The sequence below is a fragment of the Magallana gigas genome, chromosome 2 (assembly GCF_963853765.1).
Source record: "Magallana gigas chromosome 2, xbMagGiga1.1, whole genome shotgun sequence".
In the NCBI taxonomy this organism is placed as follows: Eukaryota; Metazoa; Mollusca; class Bivalvia; order Ostreida; family Ostreidae; genus Magallana; species Magallana gigas.
Genome location: NC_088854.1, coordinates 16,426,317 through 16,451,423, shown reverse-complemented (window position 1 = coordinate 16,451,423; position 25,107 = coordinate 16,426,317). Strand labels below are relative to the sequence as shown.

Here is a 25,107-nt window from a genome sequence, read left to right as displayed (position 1 = left end):
TTTCCCATTAAAAATCCTAAAGCTTTGTTTCAATTTTCTTTAACCTCTTAGTATTAACCATATGAGGACTTGTTTTTATCTTTAATTTCCAAATCTCTCGCTCTCGCTCTCTCTCTCTCTCTCTCTCTCTCTCTCTGGGGAGGGGGGTCCCTGAAATTTAAAGAAATATGTAGTGTACCCGACTGTACCTGCTAAAATGTGCCTCACAGTTTATGTTGGTAAAATATTGTTTAGTATCTCATTTCACATACTGTTCGCGATATATTGGAGATAAATCTATGGTAATTTAGTATTTTGGTTGGACTCGATATGCTAAAAATTCTTTCTTCCCATTTGGCACTTCTCGGATCTTATCACAACAAGGTTAAGAACATTGCGAGTTCCGAGTGTTTGTTTTCCGAGAAACAACTTTCACTTTTGCCTGAACTTTTGGTTGAATTTCAGAAAACGGCAACGTCAACCTGTGAATTTCTTAAAATAAGTTTAATCCGAATAGTTTCCAAATGCTTAGTTTGTTGTCATAACGTTTTGGAGTGGGAGGGGTATTCAATAGAGATAACCACTGATAACCGAGGTTGAGAAGGTGTACAGGTATGGTGTATATGCATACTTATAGCACGATTTATAAGTTATGATAACGAACGTATGATGTGATAATTGTTATCTAAGGTCATGCATCCAAAATGCATTTTCTGTATCATTGCAATGGCATGACAGACTGTATATTTCATTTGTAATTTATTTTCATTTTAGGTGGAGTTTTTACAAAGAAAGATGAAAGGAAACGTTGTGCTGTTAATGTTGTTCACGTTCATTTCTCAATCATATTCGTCGATAATAAGGGAAAATGGACGGACGTTTATCAACTTAAAAAGTACGGAAAAACTACATCTCTCTCATGAACAACCTTCATTTGCTTCAAAAAATTGGTATTACACAGAATTTGTTGAACATTCGCAACAGGGCATCAAGTTAGAATGTCTCCGTGACACAGCTTCAGAATCACAGAACACCAGCATCACATGGTACAAAAATGGAGTACAGGTGATCCCAAATGAAAGATATCCTTTATAACGATTCAGTTTATCTATGACACCATTTTATTTTTATCATTGAACTTGCAGAACTTTAACAAATATCAATCTTGTGCAGAGGTGCATCTTGCTCAGTCCTCTCTCTGCTGTCTGATGCTTGAGGAAATTCCATCTGACTGTCTGCAGCTACTTGAAGCACTGTCTCTATTTTCAGACTTTAAATCTTTGTAAGCCTATTTCTTTTCCCTTGGGGTGTCCAATGAAGAGCATGCATTGGGGGGGGGGGCTACTTTTCCCTCAATTATGTTCATAAAATCATAGTTCTCCGATTTGAGGAAAAAAATAATAAGAGTTAAGATTGCCTGATGGTTAATGAACATACTTGGTCAGTGGACTTTGTTAAGAAAGTAATCAAGGGCTGAGGCAAACCCAAATTGAGAGATTTATAATGTTGTCTGTGGAGTATGAAACTCTAGTATAAAATAGAAATTGACCAGAGTTCAGTTTCTAGCTAGGTGTCCTTAAAAAATTACTATCGAAGAACATATAAACTTGCATGTCATGAGTTAATTTAATAAGTACACTTTATAGAAAGTTTCAATTTGTTGATCCTTAATCAGAATTTACAGTTCAGTTGCTCAGTAAGAATGAGGAACTGTTCATTAAGGACCCATTGACGGAGGATACAGGATGGTACAACTGCTCCCTCTGGTATCAAGGCTACATTACAGACAGCTATGCAAGGGAGATAACAGTGGATGGTAAGATTGCATGGAGAGAAGGGGATTTATTTTCAGTATACCGGTAATTAAATATAAGTTGAAATTGAATATTTCAACCAAGATGGTATTGAAATTAAAAGTAACAGTAAAATAGATTAGATACATTACTATTACAAATTCAAATGCCTCTAATTTAAAAGTTCTATACATGTAATTGTCATTTGACAACTTATGTGTAATTGTGTGAAGCAAGTACAAAATGTTTTTTAGGTATAATAAATCAAAGTACAGATTAAGTATATAAAAAATGATTATATTACTTATTAGTTTGATGTAATACTTGACTTTATCCACAGTGTCCCATAGGGGACTTAGGGCAACTCCATTGGCTTTCCATCTCCCCCTGTTTTGTACATTATTACCATATTTCAGCTGTTTAGCTCATTGAGACGAAGTTGAGGGAAGCTTATGCTTTACCCTCAGCATTAACATCAGACCCAATTAAAATTTTTGGAGCAGGTCCTGTATCTAAGCTATTTACTTGTCCAATCTTCACAAAACTTGGATGGATGGTGCATCTTCCATTCTGGGCATACTAATTGACTTAACAGACTTGGATGCTGAATCGGGACCAAAAATTAGATTAACAGAATACTGTGAAAATACAGTGTGACTGGAAAATTTACTGTCTTTGCCCTTTGGAATTTCTTGCATGAATGAAAAAAATCTAACTTATTATTCTCTCCATCAAAATAGAGCGAAATCAAAAGACTGCTCCAAGGGTGGTCCAGGTAGATCCAGAAAGTCGAGTGAAGTACATCAAGCTGGGTGACAGCTTCAACATCAGTTGTACTTTTTATGTGGGGAATCCTAACAAAAACAACCCTTTAGGTTTTTCTGTAAGTATACCAGTAAAATTGACAAAAAAATGGATTAATTTGCAAATAATATAAGTCAAAGTATTTAAAGTGAAAATCAGAATACCATATATCCAATTTTTTTTCGCATTTCACAAAATTTGCGAAAATGGGGAAAATCTGTATCATTTTTAACATGTGTCAGTCATTTTTTGCGAATTAAAAAGTTTCTTATAGAAAATGATACAGGATATAATTTCTGTGTAATTAATTATTTACGATTTAAAAGAGATCGCAAAAAAAAGCAAAACTAGATCAATGTGAAAATTACCAGATATATGGTATCCGAACTTATGTACTTGCTCATGAACAAACCACTTTCATCCTAAGAATGTTTATGAATTTTTGGGGTCTATTTTGTAGTTGGAGAGAAACTGGAGATTCAATGGTACAGATCTTACAGACACTGAGAAGACAACATATGGATTCAGCACCAGTGCCAACCAAACAGAGTCCATGCTCCTACTGACTGTAAACAATGCCACGGTAAGTCACGAGGAACAAAAACATCACAGTTTACAATATTAGAGATTTTAAAGTTAAAATGTAACAACATTTGGCACAAATTATAATAGTGCACGGGTCAGAAAGGATTAGTTTTCATGTATCTCTTGATTCTCCTTCATTAGGAGGAAGACTTAGGCACCTATCAATGTGTTGGAAGCAATGCTCTTGGAAGTGACCACCAAAATATCACTGTTGAAATAGCTCAACCAGGTAAAGTTTAGAAAATGTCTTGATGCATCTAGAAAATTAAGAAAGTTACCAGTATGCTTATCATATTCACTACATTAAACCAGTCTCATTTCTAGTGTATTTGATTTTAAGGAGGAGACCCGACCAATATCCTGCCACTTTGGGCCATCATTAGTGTAGGTGCTGGTGGGTTCGTTCTCTTACTCTTCCTATTGACTGTTGGCTTATTGATCAGAAAACGGCACCAAGAGAAAATGGAATGGCCAGCCCCAGATACAGAGCACTATGACGGTAAGTAAATGTGGACTAAATAATTATGAATACTTGAAGTAGCGTTTTATTCTTGTAAGTCAACACAAAAAAACCCACATGAAATAACCGCTTTTATGAAGGTCAAAATTGGAAAGTGGCATCTGAAATTTTAATTTAAAGCATACCTGTACATGCAGTGCATAGGACTATATGTTATGAACACTTGATGTGTTTAGTGTTGGTAGGCACTAGTTCTGTCTGGTTATTCTGTGTCCTCTGTGTCCACAGTCCCCGAATGTGAACTGGAGTATGATGTGTTCATCTCCTACAGCAGTGAGGACGAGGACTGGGTAAAACAGGAGCTGTTAAAGAACCTGGAGGCTGAGGGCTACAAGGTGTACATCGACTTCAAGGACTTTGTACCAGGTAAAAAAGCATTTTTACCTTTTATTAAGGAGTCTTTGTTTATGCTAAAATTGAAAGGGATAATTTTCTGAATTTTCATAGTTAAGGTGCCTCACTAAACCTTGAAATATTTTCTCAAATCAGCAGAAAATTACTTGATTATGATAGAAAGGATGATGGATAAGAAGTATATGTGTCAAATAGGCAAAAAAAAGTGCAATTTTGGATGAAAATGATATTTTCAAAAATTTCATTTAGTAAACATAAACAAAAGCCCTGGCGGATTCAAACTCATATCTGCCGTTCACAAGCCTGATACTTTAACCACTGAGCTATGATGATATACATCTGAGTCGATTGATACAAACAGTTTAACAAAACATTTAAATCACCATATTGTGACGTAGTGTCTAAAAAAGCATAAGTCTAGGTGTAGTGAAATACCTTATATATATATATATAAATGTATTTAGTATGATGGAAAGATTCATGCTGGTAGAAATTCACCATATGATGACAGAAAGATTTAAAGATAGAAAACAGAATTAAACTTTTTTCATTTGCAGATTATATAAGAAAAAGGGGAATGAATGTTTTTCAGCGTAAGGTTGTACCTCTTCAATATAAAGGTTTTTAACTATATTAAAGGCATGGCTATAGCTGAAAATGTGTTGGATGCAGTGTACAAAAGCAGGAAGACAATAATAGTGATGTCCAAGAACTTTCTCAAGTCTATGTGGGGACAGTACGAGCTTCAGCAAGCCCACAACAAGGCCATCGTCAAGGTACACTCATACAGATGTAGATGTACACTCAGAAAAGTCACATCTGGGCTGTGTTCAAGATCGTTACAGCTAGCCTAGCCGCAAGGTCGTAGATATGTAGGTCTAATTGAACAGACTGCAAGGTTAGCCACTAGGTCTCAGATTTGAAGATAAAAATATTCAACTAAAGACTTATTAGTTATTACGTTGACATAATCTTTATTTCAAGCGGAAACATACATGTTAAAATTTATCATAACTTAAAAGATGAACAAAATATCACTAAATAAATAGATTTCCTGTTTGTTACAAAGAGGTAACTAAGGTGGCCATCTTGAATTTGATGCCTAGCATAAAATATTTAGGCTACGAATATCTACGTAGCGGCTAGGCTAGCTTACCATTCAACTATGTAGCCCTAGGTAGCAGCTACGATCTTGAACGCAGCTCTGATGTATCATTTATATACCTTGCACATATACTCAAAATAAAAATTGATTGTTTTTTAGTGCATTTACATTGATAATTATATTGGTATTTGTAGCTCTACTTGATGTATAAAATTAAGTCAAAAGTTAGAGTAACTTTAAACTGCTCAATTTCATTATTTTACTTGATTGGTAGAGTGAATTGATGAATTCGTCCTCAACACCACTGATATGTATTGCTCACTTCAAGATTATAATAAAGGGAATTAATATAAATTTTAAATCATAAGGGTGTACTGTTTTTAACAGAGGGATGACGTGTTGGTTTTAATCAAGTTCGGAAAGTGTAAAGTTCCAGCCAAGTTGATGGGGAAGACCTTCCTTGACTGGACAGACAAAAGTGTGAAACCTCACTTCTGGGGCAGGCTGGCAGACTTCCTTGGAAAGCCAGGAGATTTCCAAAATAGCTTGGAATCTGAGGAAGATAAGCAAAAAGACCTGGAAACAGAAAACTCAATCAGCAATTGCAACAATCTTCTCCGAATGACTTCAGACTATGACAGTGATTTTGGGGACATGGAGAGTTCAGAAGACGTGTTTCTGTCGCCTGGTTCCGAAAGACTGCTAGGGCTACAGAGGCAGAATGCACTTCAGTCAGGGGAGAGAATGACGTCTGCTAGTTCACGGAACAGAATGAGCACGGAGACAAACTCCAGGGTCAGCTGTGACGATGAGTCCCAAAGACTCATATCCTAGACATAATTTTCGTGTTTTTCCTGCAGTGATTTTGATTCCTATTTTAGTAGTGCTGTGATTTTTGTTGAAATTTTAGGCAAGTAATGTTGATCGTTTTTGGTAGAGGCATTTTTAAAATGTATTTTAAATTCTACTCTTTGATTTTTCATTATTTTGTACTTTTTATTAAGTGATGATTCTTGTTGACTTTTATTAGCAATTAAGTGATGATGATTTTTTTTGTAGAGGCATTTTTTAGATGATTTCTAATATGGTTTTAAACTTTATAAACACTATTTTTTGGTTTTATATATATATATATATATGCCAGATTGGGTATACATTTGTCATTTCATGGGCAAAGAATCAAAAATATTTTGTTTATTTTTTTCCCATTATGATCATGCGTATGGTAACTTAAAATTTACTTTTTGATAAAGATGAACATCTTCATCAATTTTATTTAAAACTTTGAACAAATATCTACGGTACTCTGCTTGTTGAATCCTCTGACTTTTTGTAGGATACATTGTACTACGATTGAGAATAATTAAAGTTTGTGCAATTTTATGTCTCATACATGCTTCACATGGTTTAGGGATGTCACCTTTTACATCTTTTAAGCATTCCATTAGTGTTAACCTATTTCTGATTCCTACCTCTCTTTTTGTTGTAAAGATTATAAAGTTAATTTAATTTTTTTTATTGTAATGGGTTGTATACTTGAAATAGTTGAAATGTAACGATGTTAATTTTAAAACCATGTTCTAATGTGGCTATAGACAATTGTAATGCATTATTCTCTAGTTCTTAGTTTTAAATCATGGTTTCTTGTTTGTTGATGAACAAAGAATTTCTTGGTATCAAATTGATGTACAAGGTATATGAGACTTTTTTTGACGTTGCATATGCATAATATAGACATATATTTTAATCAAATACTCAGGCGTAACACCAAGCAACATCACCCAATTTCAGAGCCATTTTGAATTTGAAACAGATTACCCCCCCCCCCCCTTTCAATTTTTTAGACTCAAAATTCCAGAGTTTTTTTCATAAATTTCATTATACATTTTCATACAATATATAAAAGGTATTAATTATTTGAACTAATGAGGTTGTAAATGCAATCTTACACTGTTAAATGGCATGTTACTTATATGTTTAGATATTTATAAAATGTTAAGTTTACTATTATAGAATTATTCTTGTTATCATTCCATCACATTTAGGCTCACCTGAGAAAACATTCAAGTGAGTTTTGAGTTTTTGAGTAATTTGAGTTTGTTCAAATTATAACCCAGGGGTAAGTAATGAGAAAATTAAGATTTCATCATAGAAATAAATAGAAGACAAGTCCTCAATTATTTTCTGAAAACCATATTTTAAAGTAGTCATATTTTACATGAATGCATTCTTTATAAAAACAAGTTTAAATACAGTATTTTCATTGTGCACATGTGTTGTGTTGTTTGTGGCTTTATATTTTGAAGGTATTATATTTGATATTACTGCTCACTTAATTCTGCTGTACGTCTGTACATAAAAATGTCTATTCACAATGTTCATGTCAAGACATTAAATATATAAAAAAAAATTCATTTTTTCTGAATCTCTTTATGCATATTTTTGTCTGTTGATTTGGCATAAGGTGTTTGAATTTTCAGTTTCTGCATACATGGCTTAACCTGTCACACCCCCATTAATTACGGTTATTTGTGAAACCAATAAAAGTAGTAGAAAGGTTTCTAGTGAAGTAGTTTGATTTTGCAGTGATAGTTGAAGTGTTCTTAAATTTTACTTTGGAACAATATCCGTGACTTCAATCTCGAATTATACAAGACTATATTAGAAGATTCTGTTTTTTTATATATATATAATGGCTATAAAAGAACTCGCACTATGGTACAAGACAGGGATATGGTCAGGGTCTTGACGTGCAAATGATATCAAACTTGCATGCATAAGTAATCTCTGAGCACTGAAAGGTTGATTTGTAGTCTTGGTCGCAAAGTTCATTGCCCCGCGCACGACTTTTACAAACATTGACCTCACATAACACTGACGTAAAACAAACAATATTGACCTAGTAAGTTTATTAGATGAGATCTTTTTCGCATATAAACCGCGATGTTCCCTGCATGTCCTTGTGACTGCCCCATTTGTAATCTCCAACATAGTGTCCCGGTAGGAAGACGAAGCCGAAGTTCTGCTCCCCGGGGTGGTCGGGCTCATTTGTCCCCCAGTTGGTGTAGTTGAGGGGCACCCCGTCCGACCACTGCCACACCCCCTGAACTAAATGGGCCCCGATGTAATATCCCCATACATATCCTGAAAGACCAATAACTATGACGTATGCACATAGTGATGACAGTTATATTAAAAATTTGAAACATAACGACGAAATCTCAAAACGCATATAAACTAGTACTGCGGATTATATTAGGGAAAACCTAATAATATCTCTCCATAAGGAAGATAATGTTTATTATCTGAAGACCATTGATTCAGATTGAATATTTTAGAATTTTGGGCAGCCGGACGAATCCAATGATAAATGCAAAAATATTGACTCGCCTGGTATTTGGCCATTGTGGACCAAAGGTTGGATGACGCTGACGATGAAATCTTCTTCCAACTGGTCGTCAATCTTTGCCAAATATCCTCCCTTTAGTTTACACAGTTGTCCGGCTTCTCCCCAGTACTTGATATCCGTAGAGAAATAGTAGCAGTGATTCAAGTACCTCTTGAAATCGGAAGGACATTCTGTCATAGCAGAGCATTTCATTTTACTTCAAAACAATGAACAGTTGCAATTTTGTTCATAAAAAATCACAAAATACTACTGAGTATCTAATATTGTGATTATGCAATGTGTATCAAGTGGTTATAATCACATGATTATCGAAATGAAACGTGAAAAAGTTTCATTTTGAAGAAGTACGGGTACTCACTCAGTGCTGTTGTGGTAGTTGGCAATGTTGTTGTCGTCGTCGGTAAGGTTGTTGTCGTCGTGGGTAAGGTTGTTGTCGTCGTGGGTAAGGTTGTTGTCGTCGTTGGAGAAGTCGTTGTTGTGGTGGTTACGGTTGTGGTACTAGCTGTTGTTGTTGGTGTTGTTGTGGTTTTTGTTGTTGTTGTTGTTGTTGTTGGAACGGTTGTAGTACTAGTTGTTGTTGTCAAAGTGGAGGTTGTTGTCGGTGGGGGTGTGGTTGATGCTGCGTGCGCATGGGCCATTGAGCAGTTCCGGTTACAGAGGTCGTTTGGACAGCAGGTGAAACAGAACCCGGCGCGCTTCTCGGCAGCTCTAGGGGCCAGGTTGTAGTTGTTCTCGATCATTCTCCTCCCTACCACAGACACAGGAGGACCCGCTGTTGATCCCGAGGTTGGTCCCGAAGATGACCCGGATGATGATCCCAAATGGCTCGCATGACAAGTCTGAAGCGGTAGTAGATCCGATCTGCAGTTAATCTAGTGTTGGGATCGCTCGCCCTGAGTGCAGACTCTTACATACAACACGTTTACGATGGCCCCTTATTTTGAGATAAAATACATATACATACCGATTTACGGACACATCCCGTTGTGTAGGCTAAATCATAGTTGGCGTCAGGGGCCCGCATGATATGGCATTCCTGTAGGGTAATTCAGAAAAAACTATCATGCTACATATAGGCTGGTTTATAGAGGTATTATCATAGTTCGATATTGTAGAGAAATCGTTCTTACGCAATCCTCTGGACACACCGTGATCCTGTTACAGCCAGCCTCGGTCTGCTGTTGGAAACAGTTGTAGCATATGGGACCCCTTTTACTGGGAGGAGGAAGAGCTGAAACAAAGTCCACAGATTTCTCTCCATTAGTCTTTGCTCAAAGATACAAAGGTTCATTGGACTTATTAAGTTAATTAATATTAATATTTGGTTGCCTACTCACAATCCTGTCCACAGCCGCCGTAGTTGCAGTGGTCCGAGGAGCAGCAGTTCTCGCAGACTTTGATCTCGCCGCCCACCCCCACTTGTCTCTTCTCGGGGGAGATATCCCGCCTACCCCCTAGTCCGCACATCTAAATGATGCAGAGTTTCTAGCTGTATTTTTGGTCACCAGAGTCGCTTATTGCGGACTCCTTTTTTTGTCTTTCATCGTGCGTCGTAATTAAGTAATATCAGTTTCTTGTTAAACTTCCATGCCCATCTTGACCCGATGTTTCATATTAGCAGGGTTATGTGACATGTACTAGTATTGTAAATGTCAAATCCATACCCCAAAAGGGTTCATGTTATGGGTAAAATGAAATGAAATCCATGATTCCTAAGTTTGAATTTTCAATATCGTAAAATTGATTATCTCAAGGTGCATGGCTATATTGATCATAGAATACAACACCTCTCTCCCCCATAAAAAATAATCTGCCACCTTAACATAAATCTTACTATCCATGAAAAGTAATTGTGATAATGTGTTATTTTAATGGTTATCAACTGTAAATAAATAAATTAAGAAATAATTTTTTTGATATCAGGTAAATAGCTGGAAATAAATAAAACAATTTCAACGTTAAACTATACATTATCTATGTAGCTAGCTAGTACATTTACATACTACTAATTTCACTAAGCATGAACTTACTAATTTTTCATTACAGTTATCTTTTATGGCTTATTTTTAATATTCATTAGGACCAGTTTTACATAAGAACTAGTTTAGAGGTCAGTGACAGTCTATTGGTCATAACAAGAATTCTGGATTTCTATTGGTTATTCTAGGGTCAAATTCCTAGAGAGTTCAGTTTGTTTTTTATATAATTTATTTCAATTCTAGCAATCAAAGAGTGACCTTAGAAAGTAAGTTCTTTTATTAATATTTCCATTAACGATATTGCTAGTGATAGAATGAAAGGTTGTGTGCAAGTGATTAAGGTGAGAAGTAAATAAATGGCTGTGTGTGGGGTTTTTTCGAGGAGAAACCCACGGTTACATAACCAACCAAACACACTAGGATTTATTACATTCAGTTTAACTTATCAGGCCCATGGACCCATGTTTCCACGGATCAGGGCGGGTTTTATGGATTGAAGTTTGTAAAAATCTTACGGCTTTTGATCTGCAGCCACTTCTAAAGAAGATGTTCCCGTCTGGGGAGACAAACTGGTCGACGAAACACACCTGAAATTAAAAGAAAAATGTATTTGATAACTACAACGTAATACAGTTATGCTGTATAATTTTAAGGAATCATACTTTGAGTATTACGAGGTGATCAAATACGGTCGGGGCTAATCAAACCCAATGTAGTACCTGAAAGGCTTTATGATAGATTTGATCACGCGCAATCGTATTTGATCGCCTCATAATTTTCAAGGAAAATTTCCTTATTACCGGTACGTTAATTAGTAAAATTTTTCAGCAATTGTACGATTCAACATCAAAATAATCATTGGTGAACTGTGTTGGACCATATATATTACAAAATCAATTCGTATTGTTATCACAGGCAAAGACAATGAAAATATAAATATAAAGTTACTGATATATTTATCCCGTTCCTATAAAATTATTATTAAATGCTGCTATTTACAAAGCTCTGATGAAGTCTGAACCAGGCGCCGAGGCCAGTAAACTTTTGATTCCATTCTCACTTTCCCACTTTATAAACCTTTTATAAAAGTGAGGCATCGAATGTGAGTTCCTCTATTGAAGTTTTATGGCCCCTGGGTCAGGGCGATGACTTGCAAATGCACTACGTTGCGTGCAGTAACCCAGTTCCTATAATTACTAGCATGTAGTATAAAAGACGATTTTCTGATATAACCACGCATGAAGTACATGTAGATTAAAAATGTTCGTATTACGTCATTGAATGACATGCTTGATAGTGAATATGTTCATTTCCACGGCCGAGACATTTGTATGGAGCTATATACTAGTATAGCTTTGTACAAACCAATTTAGACGGAATGTGTGGATTTTAAAAAAAAAACCTGTTATTTGTGTGAATATACCATACATATCCAACAACATACCTCGTGGTCCCCGCATCTTGTAATAAACGGACAATCCCGAGGGTAAGCAACTCTGTCCGGACAGTTAAAACATGACACAGCCGCCAGAGAACCTACAGTGTATATCAGAGGAAATATACACAGAAATGCTCTTAACGGACTCGAACAGACCACGTTACACTGAGACCCAGTAAACAAAAGTATATATTTTTTCAGACAAAAAATACCTTCAATTAAGGTGGTTAAGAAAATCGCCAAGGCGGGAACACCTGAAAAAACATTAGGATGCCAAAATCAAATAGGGGAAATAATATAGACATGTCACGTTTCTTTGTTTGAAAAAACTTACTAGATTTCATAGTGGTCAATTCTAGGTCACATTTATGGATCAGAAGCGAATAGTTGACTATCTTATCTGCTATCTAAAGGACTTAATGGTGATTCCACCTACAGCAATAGAGAGAGAGAGAGAGACAGCTGTGATGTACATATAGGACAACAGAAACACTAACCACATTTATAAAAATTGTTGTAATCGTTCAACATAATTTTTCAATTAAACAATAATTTTTTGTTTTCGATCAAACAGGGTTTTTTTTTTCATTTGATACACTACATGAGAATATAAGTATATACCAAGAATTACCAATTAATGCATTTATATGTGCTCAGAAATTTTATTTTACTTGACAATTGTAGTGCAAACTGGTAATAGCTGATGAAACGATCTGTTAATATACACGTATTTTCTTTTGTATTTCAAAACATCAAAATACTCTAGAAGTTTATATTTTAACTTTGGACCTTGATATTTGTACGTCAATGTTCATTATTATACTTTCATGTTAAATACTGAAATCTGATTGGTTTAGACGCAGGTGATAATCCGTTCTATTACCCTTAGCGTTAGCAACACACTTGGCAACGGGTAACACAACGAATTGTTACATGCGCGTACGGTTCGCCGTAGAATTCACGTCATTTCCATACAAAAGCACTAAAAATTTCTCTAAAATAAAGACATTCAGTATGATAAAATAAATAGTGCTTGTTTGGGAGGATAACAGTTGAAATTAACACCCCTCGAAAACCATTGTCAACCTCCGCTTCGCGTGTCAATTTCAACTGTTACCCTCCCAAACAGGCACTATTTATAAAATGTTTCCGCAATATTTACATTTTTCAACTGTCTTTGTCTGTGATCATATTACGAATCAATTTTGAAGCCTATAGTCCAATAATTCCAAAAAAGATGAGCGACACAAAATGGGCGTCTTATCGCATTTGATCAAAGAATGATTCCTTATTCCTTAAATATAAGTGACTGTATAGTACACACTGAAGTTTGTAGATTAAAAGGCGAATTTTAAAATTCAAGAGCAATTCAAGGTGAATTAATCTTGTTAGTTTGAAACACGTTTTCTCCGTTTTCCTCATTTTCATGCCTATACAGAGTAAAATTAAATGGTCGAAATCCATACTGAATTCTCTTTTGATAGATATGACTGAAATAAATTTTACATATTAAGAATCGGTTCAAAGATTTTTTCTTCAGCAAATTAATGCTTTTAATCATTTTTATATCCAAGATACTGGACCTTGCTTTCGAAACGGTGCCCCAAAAGTTTGGGTTGAGAGAGGTAGATAGAGTTGGAGAGAGATGCTTACAGAACATTGTAACATTTAGGTAGCAAAATTTTCTGGGCCAGAATATGAAACAGAATTCAAGTTGTTGCAAAAGTTCATGGTATCAGTGATCCCACCAAAAGATGCGCAAACCATGCCTTCCTTAATTGTTCAAGACAAATAATGACAGAACTCTCTTCTGTATTAGGTTTTATAAATCACAAAATTAATACAAATCATAAAATACAAATAATTGTATGTACAATATGCACATTAATTCTAATAAAAAATAGTTGTATACGGTATATAACAATTAATCATACAACTTGCATTTGCAAAGAAGACACATTGTCGCAACGCATTGTGTAAAAAAAACCACACATTATGTTTTCGTCTGCAGCAAAAATGACGGATAAAACTCCCATTTTAAAAATTCATATCAAATTATAAATCATAAAATACAAATAGATTGAAACCTCATATAAAGTACTGTATAGAGATAGCATAGAGTATCTATATACATGTACGCGCATTGTAAAAAATTGTTGCAAAGCCGTTAGTGATGTATACATTTTGCAAATCAATATATACATGTACAGCTTACGTTTCCAATAGACGACATTTTTCAGAAGCAGACTGAACACAGGCATGTGGACATTTAATCTTTGGTAACATCGTCGACAGGATCCTAGAGTTCGTCGTTGTCTATTGTGTCACCGACCAGGTTTTTCTGTGTCTCGTCAACTCCGTTTCTTTCAACGACCATTGTCTTTTTAACTCTGTTTTAGGGAAGAAAACACCCGATATGAAAATGTTGTTCAGAGAGAGAGAGAGAGAGAGAGAGAGAGAGAGAGAGAGAGAGAGAGAGAGAGAGAGAGTGTGTGTGTTTATATTTTCCGTGATTTCCAGGTACCTTCCAAAGTTGATTCCATCCTCAATGGTTTCCGGAAGCCTCTGGTTCAGCGTTTCCGGTAAATAAAGGCACATAAGACCGGCAATAACGGAGGTTGCACCAAAAATGACCAGAGGCAAGGCTTCCCCGATAGCTCCTCCGATCGACATACCCTGCGATAAAAAAATGTCTTTTGTTAACATCCCCGCACGAGATTTTAGAGTTTTTTTCGCGTCTTTCTTATGCCCTATGGTGCCAAATATCAACCTGTTCCTTCATGAGAAAGCACCGACATGCGAACGGACAAGCTTAAGTTTACATCAATATCTATACTTACCTGCATCAACTTTTTGCATTTTCCCCGAGCTGCCTACGATCATGCCTGAACTTTTGAGACCACCCCTGTGGCATCATCTAGTGTTTACCCATAATGCACAAGCATACTTCCGTTTCAGTTTTGTTCGGGCATTCGAGAAGAAAAGCCGCGTGTTTTTCTTCGATTAAAATTTCTTAAGCCTGCGGTCTTAAAATGTCTGATTCATTTAAAATTTGCGTAAAATGTAATAGAGAAATGACCGTTTTGGATGACCACGCAGAGTGCTATAGACACAGAGTTTGCAACGAAGCATTTCCATGCGAAGTTTGCAGTAAGTGGTCAGAGGAAAAACGGACGTTGATCAGAAAGATGATCGAGCGAAAGAAATCTGAAGCGGGGAGAAAGTCAGCTACATTGCCAAATCCAGAAGTTCCCTCTGTGGGGAATAGTGGCAATCGTTCTGATAGTCAAGTTTCCTCTGCGGGAAACGTAGCTGCATCAGAAATTCTTTCTCCGACAGAAATGAGTCAAAATGGCGGCGACTTGACGCAGGGTTCAGTCCCACCTCAAGTAGGTAATTTTCCGCCTTTCGTGTTGGGGAATTTCGAAGCCCAATGGCAGCAATATCAAGAGAATTGCATGAAAAGGTTGATTGACGCTAGAATTAAAGAGTTGGTCCAGGATTCGAATAAACAACCGACTATTGCTATTACGTCTGATGTTCGTTCAGACAGGGCGTGTAACAGGTTCGATAGATTTCGACCGTCAGATGATCAACGCTCCAGAGAATCGGATGACGATGATCTGGTAAGCCACAGAGGTGAAACTGATCAAGTCTTAAGCAATTCACTTGATGATGTTATTGATGTTCACGAGGATAATCGTTCAGAGTTTGATAACTCTGTCTTGGGTTCAGTACATACGCATGACACAGACTCTAATGGTTCATGCATGGTAGACTGGAAAAATTTTGTTAAAAAAGTGTCTACAGAACTGAACATCAACTCAGTTGATGCCTCTGAAACTCAGAGCCGAGACTTCAAATCATACATGTCAAATCGTTTGATTGGGACAAAATCATCTACCCCACAACAGTCTTTGCCTATGGATGGGTACATTTTAAACACATTAACAGATGTTGATGAAGAATTCCAGCGAAAAGGTGCGATTCGGACTTATAAAGCATCAGATGATGAAAAATACCGAGTCGCTTCTTCCGACTTTGACAAGTACTGCACAACGCCGCGCCTTGATGACAACATTGAGGACAGCAGTTTTACAACAGGGAGAAAAGGAAACAAAAATTCTCACCGTTTCCGCAACCCTATGTTGCATTCTTCTCCTCATCGCTCCGTTTTCACCAAGACAGTCATGGTTTCCAGACCTACTACATCTATTGGTCGACATTCCAAGGGAACTTCCAATAATAAGAGACATGTTGACTCAAAGAAGAGGGCAGTTCATTCATCCAAGTCCAGAAAGTCTGCATCTGGCGGTTTGGAAAATTTCAAACAACAAAGAACAGAGAATAGATTTTCTGAGAAAGCTAAGTCATTTATCTTCAACTCACGAAGACAGTCAACAAGAAAAATGTATGATGCTAGAATACGAATCTACAAGGAATGGTGTGCCAAGAACCAAAAGGATTCAGTTGAGGCCACTGTAGCTGATTTAGCAGACTTCTTCATCTATTTGCATGAAGAACATAATTGTAAGCCAAATACTTTAATGGGTTATAGGTCAGCGATAGCATCTATGCATAAGGGTTGGAGCAATAGTTCTGTCAGTAATAACACTGATCTGTCAAAGTTAATAAAAGGAATATACAATTCTGAACCTAATGTACGACCATTACTTCCAAATTGGGATTTGCCGACTGTTCTTTGGAAGTTGTGTGACTCCCCATTTGAACCGATGAATTCATGCGATATGAAGTACCTTACATGGAAGACAGTGTTCCTTGTGACTCTGGCAACAGCATCAAGAGTAAGCGAAATTCAAGCTCTTTCAATTGGAGAGTCACATTTACGTCTTGAGCAGAATGGAATACGTTTATTACCAAATATACAGTTTTTAGCCAAAACTCAGAGATTAGGAAAGCCATGGAAACCAATATTCATACCAGAGTTTAATAGCTTTGCAACAGACAGTAGAGACTTGCTTTTGTGTCCTTGTAGAGCACTTAAAATGTACCTAAAAAGGACAGAGTCTTCTCGTGGTGATGAAAAGTGTTTATTCTTGACTTACAAATCGGACTCGCAAAAACCAGCATCCAAGAATTCAATTTCAAGATGGATTGTGTCACTAGTAAAGTTTGTGTATGAACATAACAGTGAGACCTTATCTCATGTGCGTGCACATGATACAAGACGATTGGCAACTTCATGGGCCCTTTTCAATGGTGCAACTCTAGAAGAAATTCTACAGACAGCTCATTGGGCAACAGAAAACACCTTTACTTCATTCTATATGAGAGATGTTCCTCAAGGAGAAGCTCGCTTTGCCAAGTCATCAGTTCTTGATACATCGAGATGGGCAAAAGAAAAAGAACAAAAATAGAATATCTTTTTGGGTGAGTGTATTCTTTATTTTACTATTATATGATAGTGATTGTAATCTCCCGCCCAATATTTCTGCTACAAATTCTGCAAAAAGTTGATGCAGGTAAGTATAGATATTGATGTAAACTGGAGGTTTTTAAAGGTAAAACCCCTGTTTACGAGATATCTATACTTACCTGCATCACCCACCCCTGTTCATTGGGTCCTAGTTGTGTAGGCCCTCACAAAACTGAAACGGAAGTATGCTTGTGCATTATGGGTAAACACTAGATGATGCCACAGGGGTGGTCTCAAAAGTTCAGGCATGATCGTAGGCAGCTCGGGGAAAATGCAAAAAGTTGATGCAGGTAAGTATAGATATCTCGTAAACAGGGGTTTTACCTTTAAAAACCTCCATTTTACAGCCAACTTACCAGCATTACAAAATAGGGCGCGATCATGCTCCCTATTCTTGCAAAACAGGACCCTCCACCTAGGGCCACGTTCCTGATGACAGTGGGGAAGAGTTCCACCGTGAATATATAGACACACACAAAGGCGGCGGAGGAAGCCATTTTGCCAATCACTGCCAGAGCGATGGTCAGTGGTCTCAATGCTACAATAAATTAGTGAAATCAGTCAACTAGCAATTTTTGCCAATTAGTTGGTATTTCAATTATATATCGATTTTCATTGTTGTATATTATAGGAGTTTTTCAGTGCTAGGTTCTTTAAGGTACTTACTCTCTCTGGCGAAGGTGACGGTGAATATGGTACAAAGACACGCTATGCCCCCTAACATCATGCACATTAGATGCATCTTCTTTCTACCTATCCGATCAATTAAAAGAATAGTGGAAAGAATTCCTGGAAATTCCACAATGCCCATCAAGAAAAAGTTCAGGTAAAAGTCGCCAATATTTCCAGCGTTAAAGGTAACCCCATAATACATCAGACAAACTGCCATCCTGGATAGAAAGCAAGGCAAAATGGATGTTAAAATGCGTCTCACACAAATTGTGGATTAAGTGAATAATTGCTGATATTTCTCGGACTATAAAGTAAAGCCCAGAAAAACACGTTCACAAACAAGTAGAATGTATGGTACCCCAAGAACACCTTCTACCTTCAAATTGCAGGATGTTTTACTTTCCATGAGTATATGTGCTGTATGTTTTTGCTTATGTGCTTAACCTTTATCGTTAGTGAACAGAATTTTAAAATGTTCAGATTGCAACTGTATATAATTTTTATCCTCAATGTCTGTACATATTTATATACCAGTTGAAACACAGAATGACCGCTCTAAGGCACATCGTCTTGCTTTTAAGGAGGTCCTTAAAGCTACCCGTCTTCTCTTTCTTGATAGTGAGATTCGCCACGACATCCGGCGATATTTTAGTTCCATTCACTTTGGCCATCTTCTGGAGTATGGCATTGGCCTCTTCGTTGCGTCCTTGGCTGATCAGCCATCTTGGAGATTCGGGAATCAACCTTACAATTCAATGACAAAGAATCATGTATGAAAAGTTTTTAAAATCAAGACGAAATTGATTACTTCAAAAAGGGGAAATAAATGTTTGTAACAACTGTACTTGAACGAAAAATGTATTGAATACGTAATAGCCCACGTACCACCAGTACGGGATGAAAATGACACAAGATGCTGCCAGAACTATGCACGATATCTGCCAGTCACGTGAGAAGTAATAGACTATAGTTTGATATACCAAGCCAATGGAAAAGAACATGTGCTGAATTGTACCCGTGTACTTCCTCTTGGACGGGCCAACCAATTCCTGTCCTTGAAGATCAAAACAAATGTGGGTTAATTAGACAGAAATCATAAGAGTACATGCACGTGTATACCTAGGATCAATGGGATGATTAGTTTCGCACGTGACCTACATCAGATAGGTAAACATATCCGAGAATATCCTAATCAGCTGATTTGTGCTTTAATGGATTACTATATCATTGTACAAATATTTCACAACATAATTAAAATCTGAATTTGGTATTCTCTTCACGCAAACTTAACGAGCAAGTATGTTTTTGTTTCACTGATTCCTTGCGCATTCTCTTGCCCGAAGGCTAATACTTACAACGTATGCATTTGCACTATGTATCAACTCTATAAACTTACAGACTATATATGTTATAATTATCTATTCATATAAATGAACGTTAATCAGTCCTCGCCCTTACCAAGAACATTCGTGCAGAGAAAGGAGCCGTGGTTTGTGCCTCCTATAATGAATTCTAGGATGGTAAAACTGATTATTTCTGGGGCCCAACTGACAGCAAACGCGGCAACAATAAGCAGCAGAAGTCCAACACAGACTGTTATCTTCCTCCCGACTCTTAAAAATTGAGAATCAAGAGAGAATGTAATAATTATCAGATATTTATCTTTATTTGTATTTTCTTCTTTTTTGAATGATTCACTGTAAAGGTTGCGAGAACTGGTTGCTGAATACATGTATTCAGTGTGAATGTAAAAGTTTAAATAAACAGAAAACTATATCCCCATAAAATCTGGAAAGGTGTGTGTTTGAGAAAAATCGTTCAACCAGGGTCCCCATTTGAAAAGATTGACCGACATTTGGTATCTGTAAGAATGGCAGCATGAACCGACCTATCCGATGACCACCCAAACACAATGTCACCGACGAGCACCCCGAGGTAGAAAATCATCCGGGAATGTGATACCAATATGGCGTCATCGCAAACAAGGTTGTGCTGCAAAGCGTGTTTTGTATTATTATTTTGTGTATTCTTCGCTCTCATGCATGGGAACAAATACAAAGACAATAAAACCATCTCGTGTACCAAATATTGAAAAATACCTTGGAGGTGTAAGTTTCTTTAAACACCGACTTTTCGTAAACCCATTTGGAGCACTTCTGAAGGGTTGCGTTGACACCGATAGTGAAATTTTCTTGAAGATCTGAGCTGTTGAACATAAGAATTGTTCTATTTGTCTGGTAGGAATAAAAACTGCATTTTTCATAATCGCCCATTGAATCACGAGGGATTGTCATTTCAACCAAGCGTTGATGCCCGGGATCCTTAACACCAAATGTGTCATCTGGGTAGTCTGCAATTTTGCATCTGTAAAAAGTCAGGGACATATATAAACTAATATATGTTATATGTGTCTCTGAAAAAAAAAATGCAGTAATCGTGATTTATTCTTTTCTTAAAAACTAACCCGTTCAAACTCCAAATAGGATTAATTAAGATTTAGTTAAACACCAGGTCGTCACGTTCTGAGAGAGAGAGAGAGAGAGAGAGAGAGAGAGAGAGAGAGAGAGAGAGAGAGAGGGGGGGGTAGTTCTTGACAACTTCAGATGTGAGGAAGAAAACAACATTCCAGGTTCAACGATAAAAAAAAGAACTTATAATTTGTATTCAAATCAAGATATCTAAAGAACCAAATGACATTGCCTTTCGAACTAAGATATAATTGTCAGGCACGTAGCATCAGGGGGGCCAGGAGGGCCCCCCCCCCCACACTTTTTCTCGCGACAACTACTTTTTTAAAATTTACACATAAAAAATTGAATTATCATGGAGTAACCCCCCCCCCCCCCCTCCACGTTTTTTTGGAGGATGTAAAAAATTGATATGAAAATAAGGATATTAGGATTAAAATTGAAGTTATATACTACGCCAGCCCCCCCCCCCCCCCCCCCCCCCCCCCCCCCCCCCCCCCGAATTAGGATTTTGAAGATTTTGGGAAAGTGTTATTTCCCTTTACATTTTTTTCCTTGTCAAGATTTTTTGGATGAGTCTGCCTCCCCCCCCCCCCCCCCCCCCCCCACTTTCAAAAACGATGCTACGTGCCTGATTGTTAAACGTGTCATGGTTACGTTTAAGATAACAACCATTGTATTTGCATGCATTTAAAAAATACCAGGTTTAAAAAAAAATCCCGGTACAATATTATCTTACATTAAATGTGTTGCTCGTCTAGAGCAGTTTTCTCTGGATTTATCCACTTTATCATGTATACGGCTAAAGACATTTTGCACTCGTGATAAGCCAACGAACCCTTTCAATTCATCTACAAGTGGTTGTGACAGAATATCCACAACGAAAATAGTACCATAATAATAACAAACGCACATGGTACAAACAAAGACAACACGCGTGACTATAACATCACGAGTGTTTACAGTAGCTGTTGCCAAAAATATTGTATTAATGGTAATTATATGATAATTAATTTTGACTGATATACAACATCCGAATTAAATAGAAATAGGTTACCGATTCCCTCTCTTTTGCATAAATGAATAGGGCTACTTCAAACCGTCAATTCTACACGAAAGAGATATATCTTAGTGCAAATATAACATGCGATTACAAAAGATGGCACAATTAAGTTCGTGTGACTATTTCATTTCGTTTACTTTGTAACATCGAATTCTTCGCTGTATTGCTGAATTTCACTGCGTTTGGAAACACTCCATTGTCTTATAGCTTTGCCTGAAGGGAAACCGTGTCAACCTCATTTGAAGATTTTTATCATAAAAAGATCAGAGGCAAATAACTAATTAATTAAGAGGGTGCATGTCTTTGTTTATCAGCTGTTTTCAATCGATGATGGTTCATTTTATAAATTCTATAAACAATGCGTGGTCCTAGCTTGGTCATTGCCCTAGCTCGTGTATTGTTTCTACTTTCATTGCAAGCCTTATCTGATATCCATTTTTTGTTTGTAAACAGACCATTACCTGTGGGGCATTGTCCTCACATGTGCCACCCCCTCTCCTTTTGAATACTTTAGGTGGATTTAACTTGGTATTATATTGCTGTTGAAGCTCTCTGTGAACTCCAAAACCATTATCATCTGATGTATGAAAACCGAAAGAAAAATAAAACTACATTCTATTTTAATTTTTGTGAGATTTTTCATTTACCTGTAATTCGGGGTTTCCATTACAAACACCAAATGCATCATGAAAAGTCCAGTAGCAAACGATGGAAGCCACAGTAGGAAATAAACCACTTTCTGATATTTCCCGAATTCTCCGACATCTTTAAGAATATCATCAAACTTCATATCGGCTGTTTCTTAAAAGATTTAAACATGTAATCAGGCCGCCTCGCAGTTGACACTGTTTTTGTTGGCGAACCGAACCACGTGATCTCGTATTATATGAATGAAATGTGCTGCAATATAGACAAAACTATATGGAGATCGTAAAATTATTAATCGATGGGACAGATGTCGAGTGTCCAGAAATTATATTGACATCCGAGTTGTAATAAATTACACTGCGGTCTGTTAGATGGTAATCCTTTGTGTTTGTGCTTGTCGCTTGGTCCACGGAGCCCAAACCTTTCCTGTATGTGTAACGTTCTTGCTCTTGCGGAAACTAATTCAAATCCGTGAATTGAATAAATTAGTATCGCCGATCATGACTAGTATATTATATTTCTTAAAAGGTACATCACATATTTTTTTCCTGAATGTTTTATAAATGCATTGCTGGCCCAGTACAAATAGGCATCGATATGTGGATGCGCAGCTTTAATCTCTCTTGTTTGCTGGCTCTCTTTTAACCAGCTGCCACTATTGCTGACACAGGCGTGGGCATGATCCAAATATTGTCTGAATGAAATAGTAAATACGATGAATCTAGGTTACTGGTGAAGACGTTATTAATCAAGTCACATTCTTTCCTCAAGGAAAGGCAAAACAACCTACTTTGTTTGTTGTTGTTTTGTTTTGTTTTTTTGGCGGGGTGGGGGGGGGGGGGGGGGGGGCTTTGTGTCCATTACGAAAAAGGAAAAGGTTTGGGGTAAATGCAGTAGCACTGTCATAAAATTGAATGAATATATTATAGTTTTATACAAATCTTATCATACAACGTTTTTAACAAAACCCGCCGAACACATATGAAGCTAAATGATCATAATTTAGTTTGAACACAACAATATCTCTATACGGGTTTTTTCTGTGTATTGCCAAAAACCTTGAGGTTAAACAAAAATATATATAGATAAAGCACAATTTTTGAAAAATAAAATGCACACAAACATGCATGAACATATAGGTTCATAGGTTCATAAGTCAAATATGTACTGTCTGAGACCACTGAGGGGGGACATGCAGTGCTGTTATATAACGTTAACTCACTTTGCTTCAACGTCAGGCGGACGATGACACCAGGTTCAGTGGTCAAATTTTTTGAAATAAGAATCCTAAGTCATATGATGTTCACATAAAACAGTACAAACTGCACAGTATTGTTGAAGGTATGCCATTTATAGCAGCACTTGATCAGTAAGTACAAAATTTGCTTAAGAATATCATATTACAAATTGAATAAGAAGAAAATCATTTTTTTTTCCCAAGAAAAACAGTCGGTCAAGTAATAACAAGGTATAAAAGATAAAATGATAGAAACTAAAACCGATCAAAGTATTGGAATTCTTTCACATGAACAGTGACCAATGCAAACATTATATAAATCATAGTCTTGCACACGAAAGGGTAAAGTGGCGTAGGACCGGGGAAAAGTGCGGTTTCAGACAGGCTTCCTATGTTGTATAATTAAATGATAAAAGTCATTGTCGTAGCATATACACCACGCTTCTCGAGAAGCGTAGTGTATCGGAAACCCTTGGCTAGAGAAAATGGTGGCATAGCGAAGGATACATTATATAGAATGGGGTCTAGGGCAGTGGCGTCAGAAGCAAATTGAAAGCGGGGCTGGGGGCTAGACTAATTAAAAAAAAAGCTTTGCAAAAAAATTGGGGGGGGGGGGGGTTCTAAGACCTCCCTTGCCCCCCCCCTCTTGTAACGTTGTTTTTGCATGGTTGTTCAACGTATTTTCAACGTTAGTACAACGTTGTATGCCACTGGGGTATTACAGCGTGAAAAAGTTGTTATATAACGGCCTTTTATTGATGGGGAAACAATGTTAACGTCTTGGTGTAGCAAGTACATTTGTAGCAATTCAAGTTCACAAAGGGGGGGGGGGGTGATCTTTAAATTATCATTGAATTATCATAGAAAATGATTGGACAGTGTTAAAAATTGTATTGTAGAAATTAGAAATTAACATACCGATCAAATATTGTAAGACTGCCCCCCCCCCCCCCCTCAAAAAAAAAAATGGGTCGTTTTAATACTGCAGTAGGCCTATTACAATGTTGCACTCAATGAGATCTGCTAAAACACGAGAACGAACATCTTTGTTACAGTGTAGGACCCTTGATATCTTGCTGCAAAGTCATAAGATTATCTTTAGCAAACAAGAAAAAAATATGATAAGCATTAGAGATATCCCAAAATATCTTGCGAACAAAGGAACCATGCGCGGATCCAGAAAATTTTTCCAGGGGGGGTCCGAAGGATAATTGTGTTTGCCAGGGGGGGTCCGAGGCATATTTTCGCGATAATTTTACTATGTAAATTTAATAATTTTTCATTTTCCAGGGGGGGTCGGGACCCCCCCCCGACCCCCCCTCTAGATCCGCGCATGGGAACAATTCAAATTGAAAAAAAAGAGACTAAAACGGACTTCTGAAACCTTCCACTCGAGTGAACAATGTAAAATCTGAAAAACAGTATTTGTAATCGAAAAATCGTCTAACAGGTAGAATGACTTTTTTAAACCGCAAAAAATAAAGAAATTCTCTGAACATGATATTGTACTTTATTTATGAGCAACCTTATTTATACACATGAAGTTTTCCGGGTTTTGCAATTCTGCATAGAAATATTAGTACATTTTCTTAGTCAGTTAAACGTTTAAATCAAAG

The 25,107-nt window shown here is 36.9% G+C and overlaps 3 protein-coding genes across 4 annotated transcripts; 1 reads left to right on the top strand and 2 right to left on the bottom strand.

The window, feature by feature from the left end:
• Positions 1-391: 391 nt before the first annotated feature.
• On the top strand, positions 392-7,487 carry LOC105338468 (uncharacterized). Its single transcript, XM_066075270.1, has 10 exons — positions 392-591; positions 754-1,062; positions 1,663-1,795; positions 2,513-2,655; positions 3,037-3,159; positions 3,303-3,390; positions 3,502-3,660; positions 3,910-4,047; positions 4,675-4,811; positions 5,528-7,487. The coding sequence occupies exons 2-10, from the start codon at positions 775-777 to the stop codon at positions 5,972-5,974; spliced, it is 1,656 nt and encodes a 551-aa protein (XP_065931342.1). The 5' UTR covers positions 392-591; positions 754-774; the 3' UTR covers positions 5,975-7,487.
• Positions 7,488-8,034: 547 nt separating this feature from the next.
• On the bottom strand, positions 8,035-12,418 carry LOC105338466 (uncharacterized). 2 transcript variants are annotated; one of them, XM_011443611.4, is made up of 10 exons: positions 12,301-12,418; positions 12,179-12,220; positions 11,973-12,064; positions 11,044-11,115; positions 9,887-10,016; positions 9,680-9,780; positions 9,514-9,585; positions 8,908-9,421; positions 8,531-8,719; positions 8,035-8,284 (listed from the first exon to the last, which is right to left on the bottom strand). In XM_011443611.4, exons 1-10 carry the CDS (start codon positions 12,308-12,310, stop codon positions 8,052-8,054), a joined length of 1,455 nt encoding a protein of 484 aa, XP_011441913.3. In that variant the 5' UTR covers positions 12,311-12,418; the 3' UTR covers positions 8,035-8,051. The 2 variants fall into 2 exon arrangements, with proteins under 2 accessions (XP_011441913.3, XP_011441914.3); XM_011443612.4 differs by having other exon boundaries at positions 8,908-9,388.
• A 1,352-nt stretch (positions 12,419-13,770) lies between these two features.
• LOC105338465 (organic cation transporter protein) lies at positions 13,771-22,754 on the bottom strand. Its single transcript, XM_011443610.4, has 10 exons — positions 22,254-22,754; positions 20,175-20,439; positions 19,964-20,067; positions 19,534-19,688; positions 18,961-19,129; positions 18,607-18,819; positions 18,070-18,293; positions 17,760-17,941; positions 14,491-14,642; positions 13,771-14,356 (listed from the first exon to the last, which is right to left on the bottom strand). The coding sequence occupies exons 1-10, from the start codon at positions 22,394-22,396 to the stop codon at positions 14,266-14,268; spliced, it is 1,698 nt and encodes a 565-aa protein (XP_011441912.2). The 5' UTR covers positions 22,397-22,754; the 3' UTR covers positions 13,771-14,265.
• Positions 22,755-25,107: the final 2,353 nt, after the last annotated feature.

What these genes read in the sequence shown, in the direction of transcription:
- LOC105338466 (XM_011443611.4), bottom strand. An exon ending in CTTAACCACCTTAATTGAAG is followed by an intron (nt 12,065 to 12,178) that starts GTATTTTTTGTC and finishes TATACACTGTAG; the next exon opens with GTTCTCTGGCGGCTGTGTCA. An exon ending in CAAGATGCGGGGACCACGAG is followed by an intron (nt 11,116 to 11,972) that starts GTATGTTGTTGG and finishes TTTTAATTTCAG; the next exon opens with GTGTGTTTCGTCGACCAGTT.
- LOC105338465 (XM_011443610.4), bottom strand. Translation starts at nt 22,396, where the DNA reads ATGAAGTTTGATGATATTCTTAAAGATGTCGGAGAATTCGGGAAATAT. An exon ending in ATTTTCATCCCGTACTGGTG is followed by an intron (nt 18,820 to 18,960) that starts GTACGTGGGCTA and finishes TTGAATTGTAAG; the next exon opens with GTTGATTCCCGAATCTCCAA. An exon ending in CGTCACCTTCGCCAGAGAGA is followed by an intron (nt 17,942 to 18,069) that starts GTAAGTACCTTA and finishes AATTTATTGTAG; the next exon opens with CATTGAGACCACTGACCATC.
- LOC105338468 (XM_066075270.1), top strand. Translation starts at nt 775, where the DNA reads ATGAAAGGAAACGTTGTGCTGTTAATGTTGTTCACGTTCATTTCTCAA. An exon ending in AAGGGAGATAACAGTGGATG is followed by an intron (nt 1,796 to 2,512) that starts GTAAGATTGCAT and finishes CCATCAAAATAG; the next exon opens with AGCGAAATCAAAAGACTGCT. An exon ending in CTTCAAGGACTTTGTACCAG is followed by an intron (nt 4,048 to 4,674) that starts GTAAAAAAGCAT and finishes ACTATATTAAAG; the next exon opens with GCATGGCTATAGCTGAAAAT.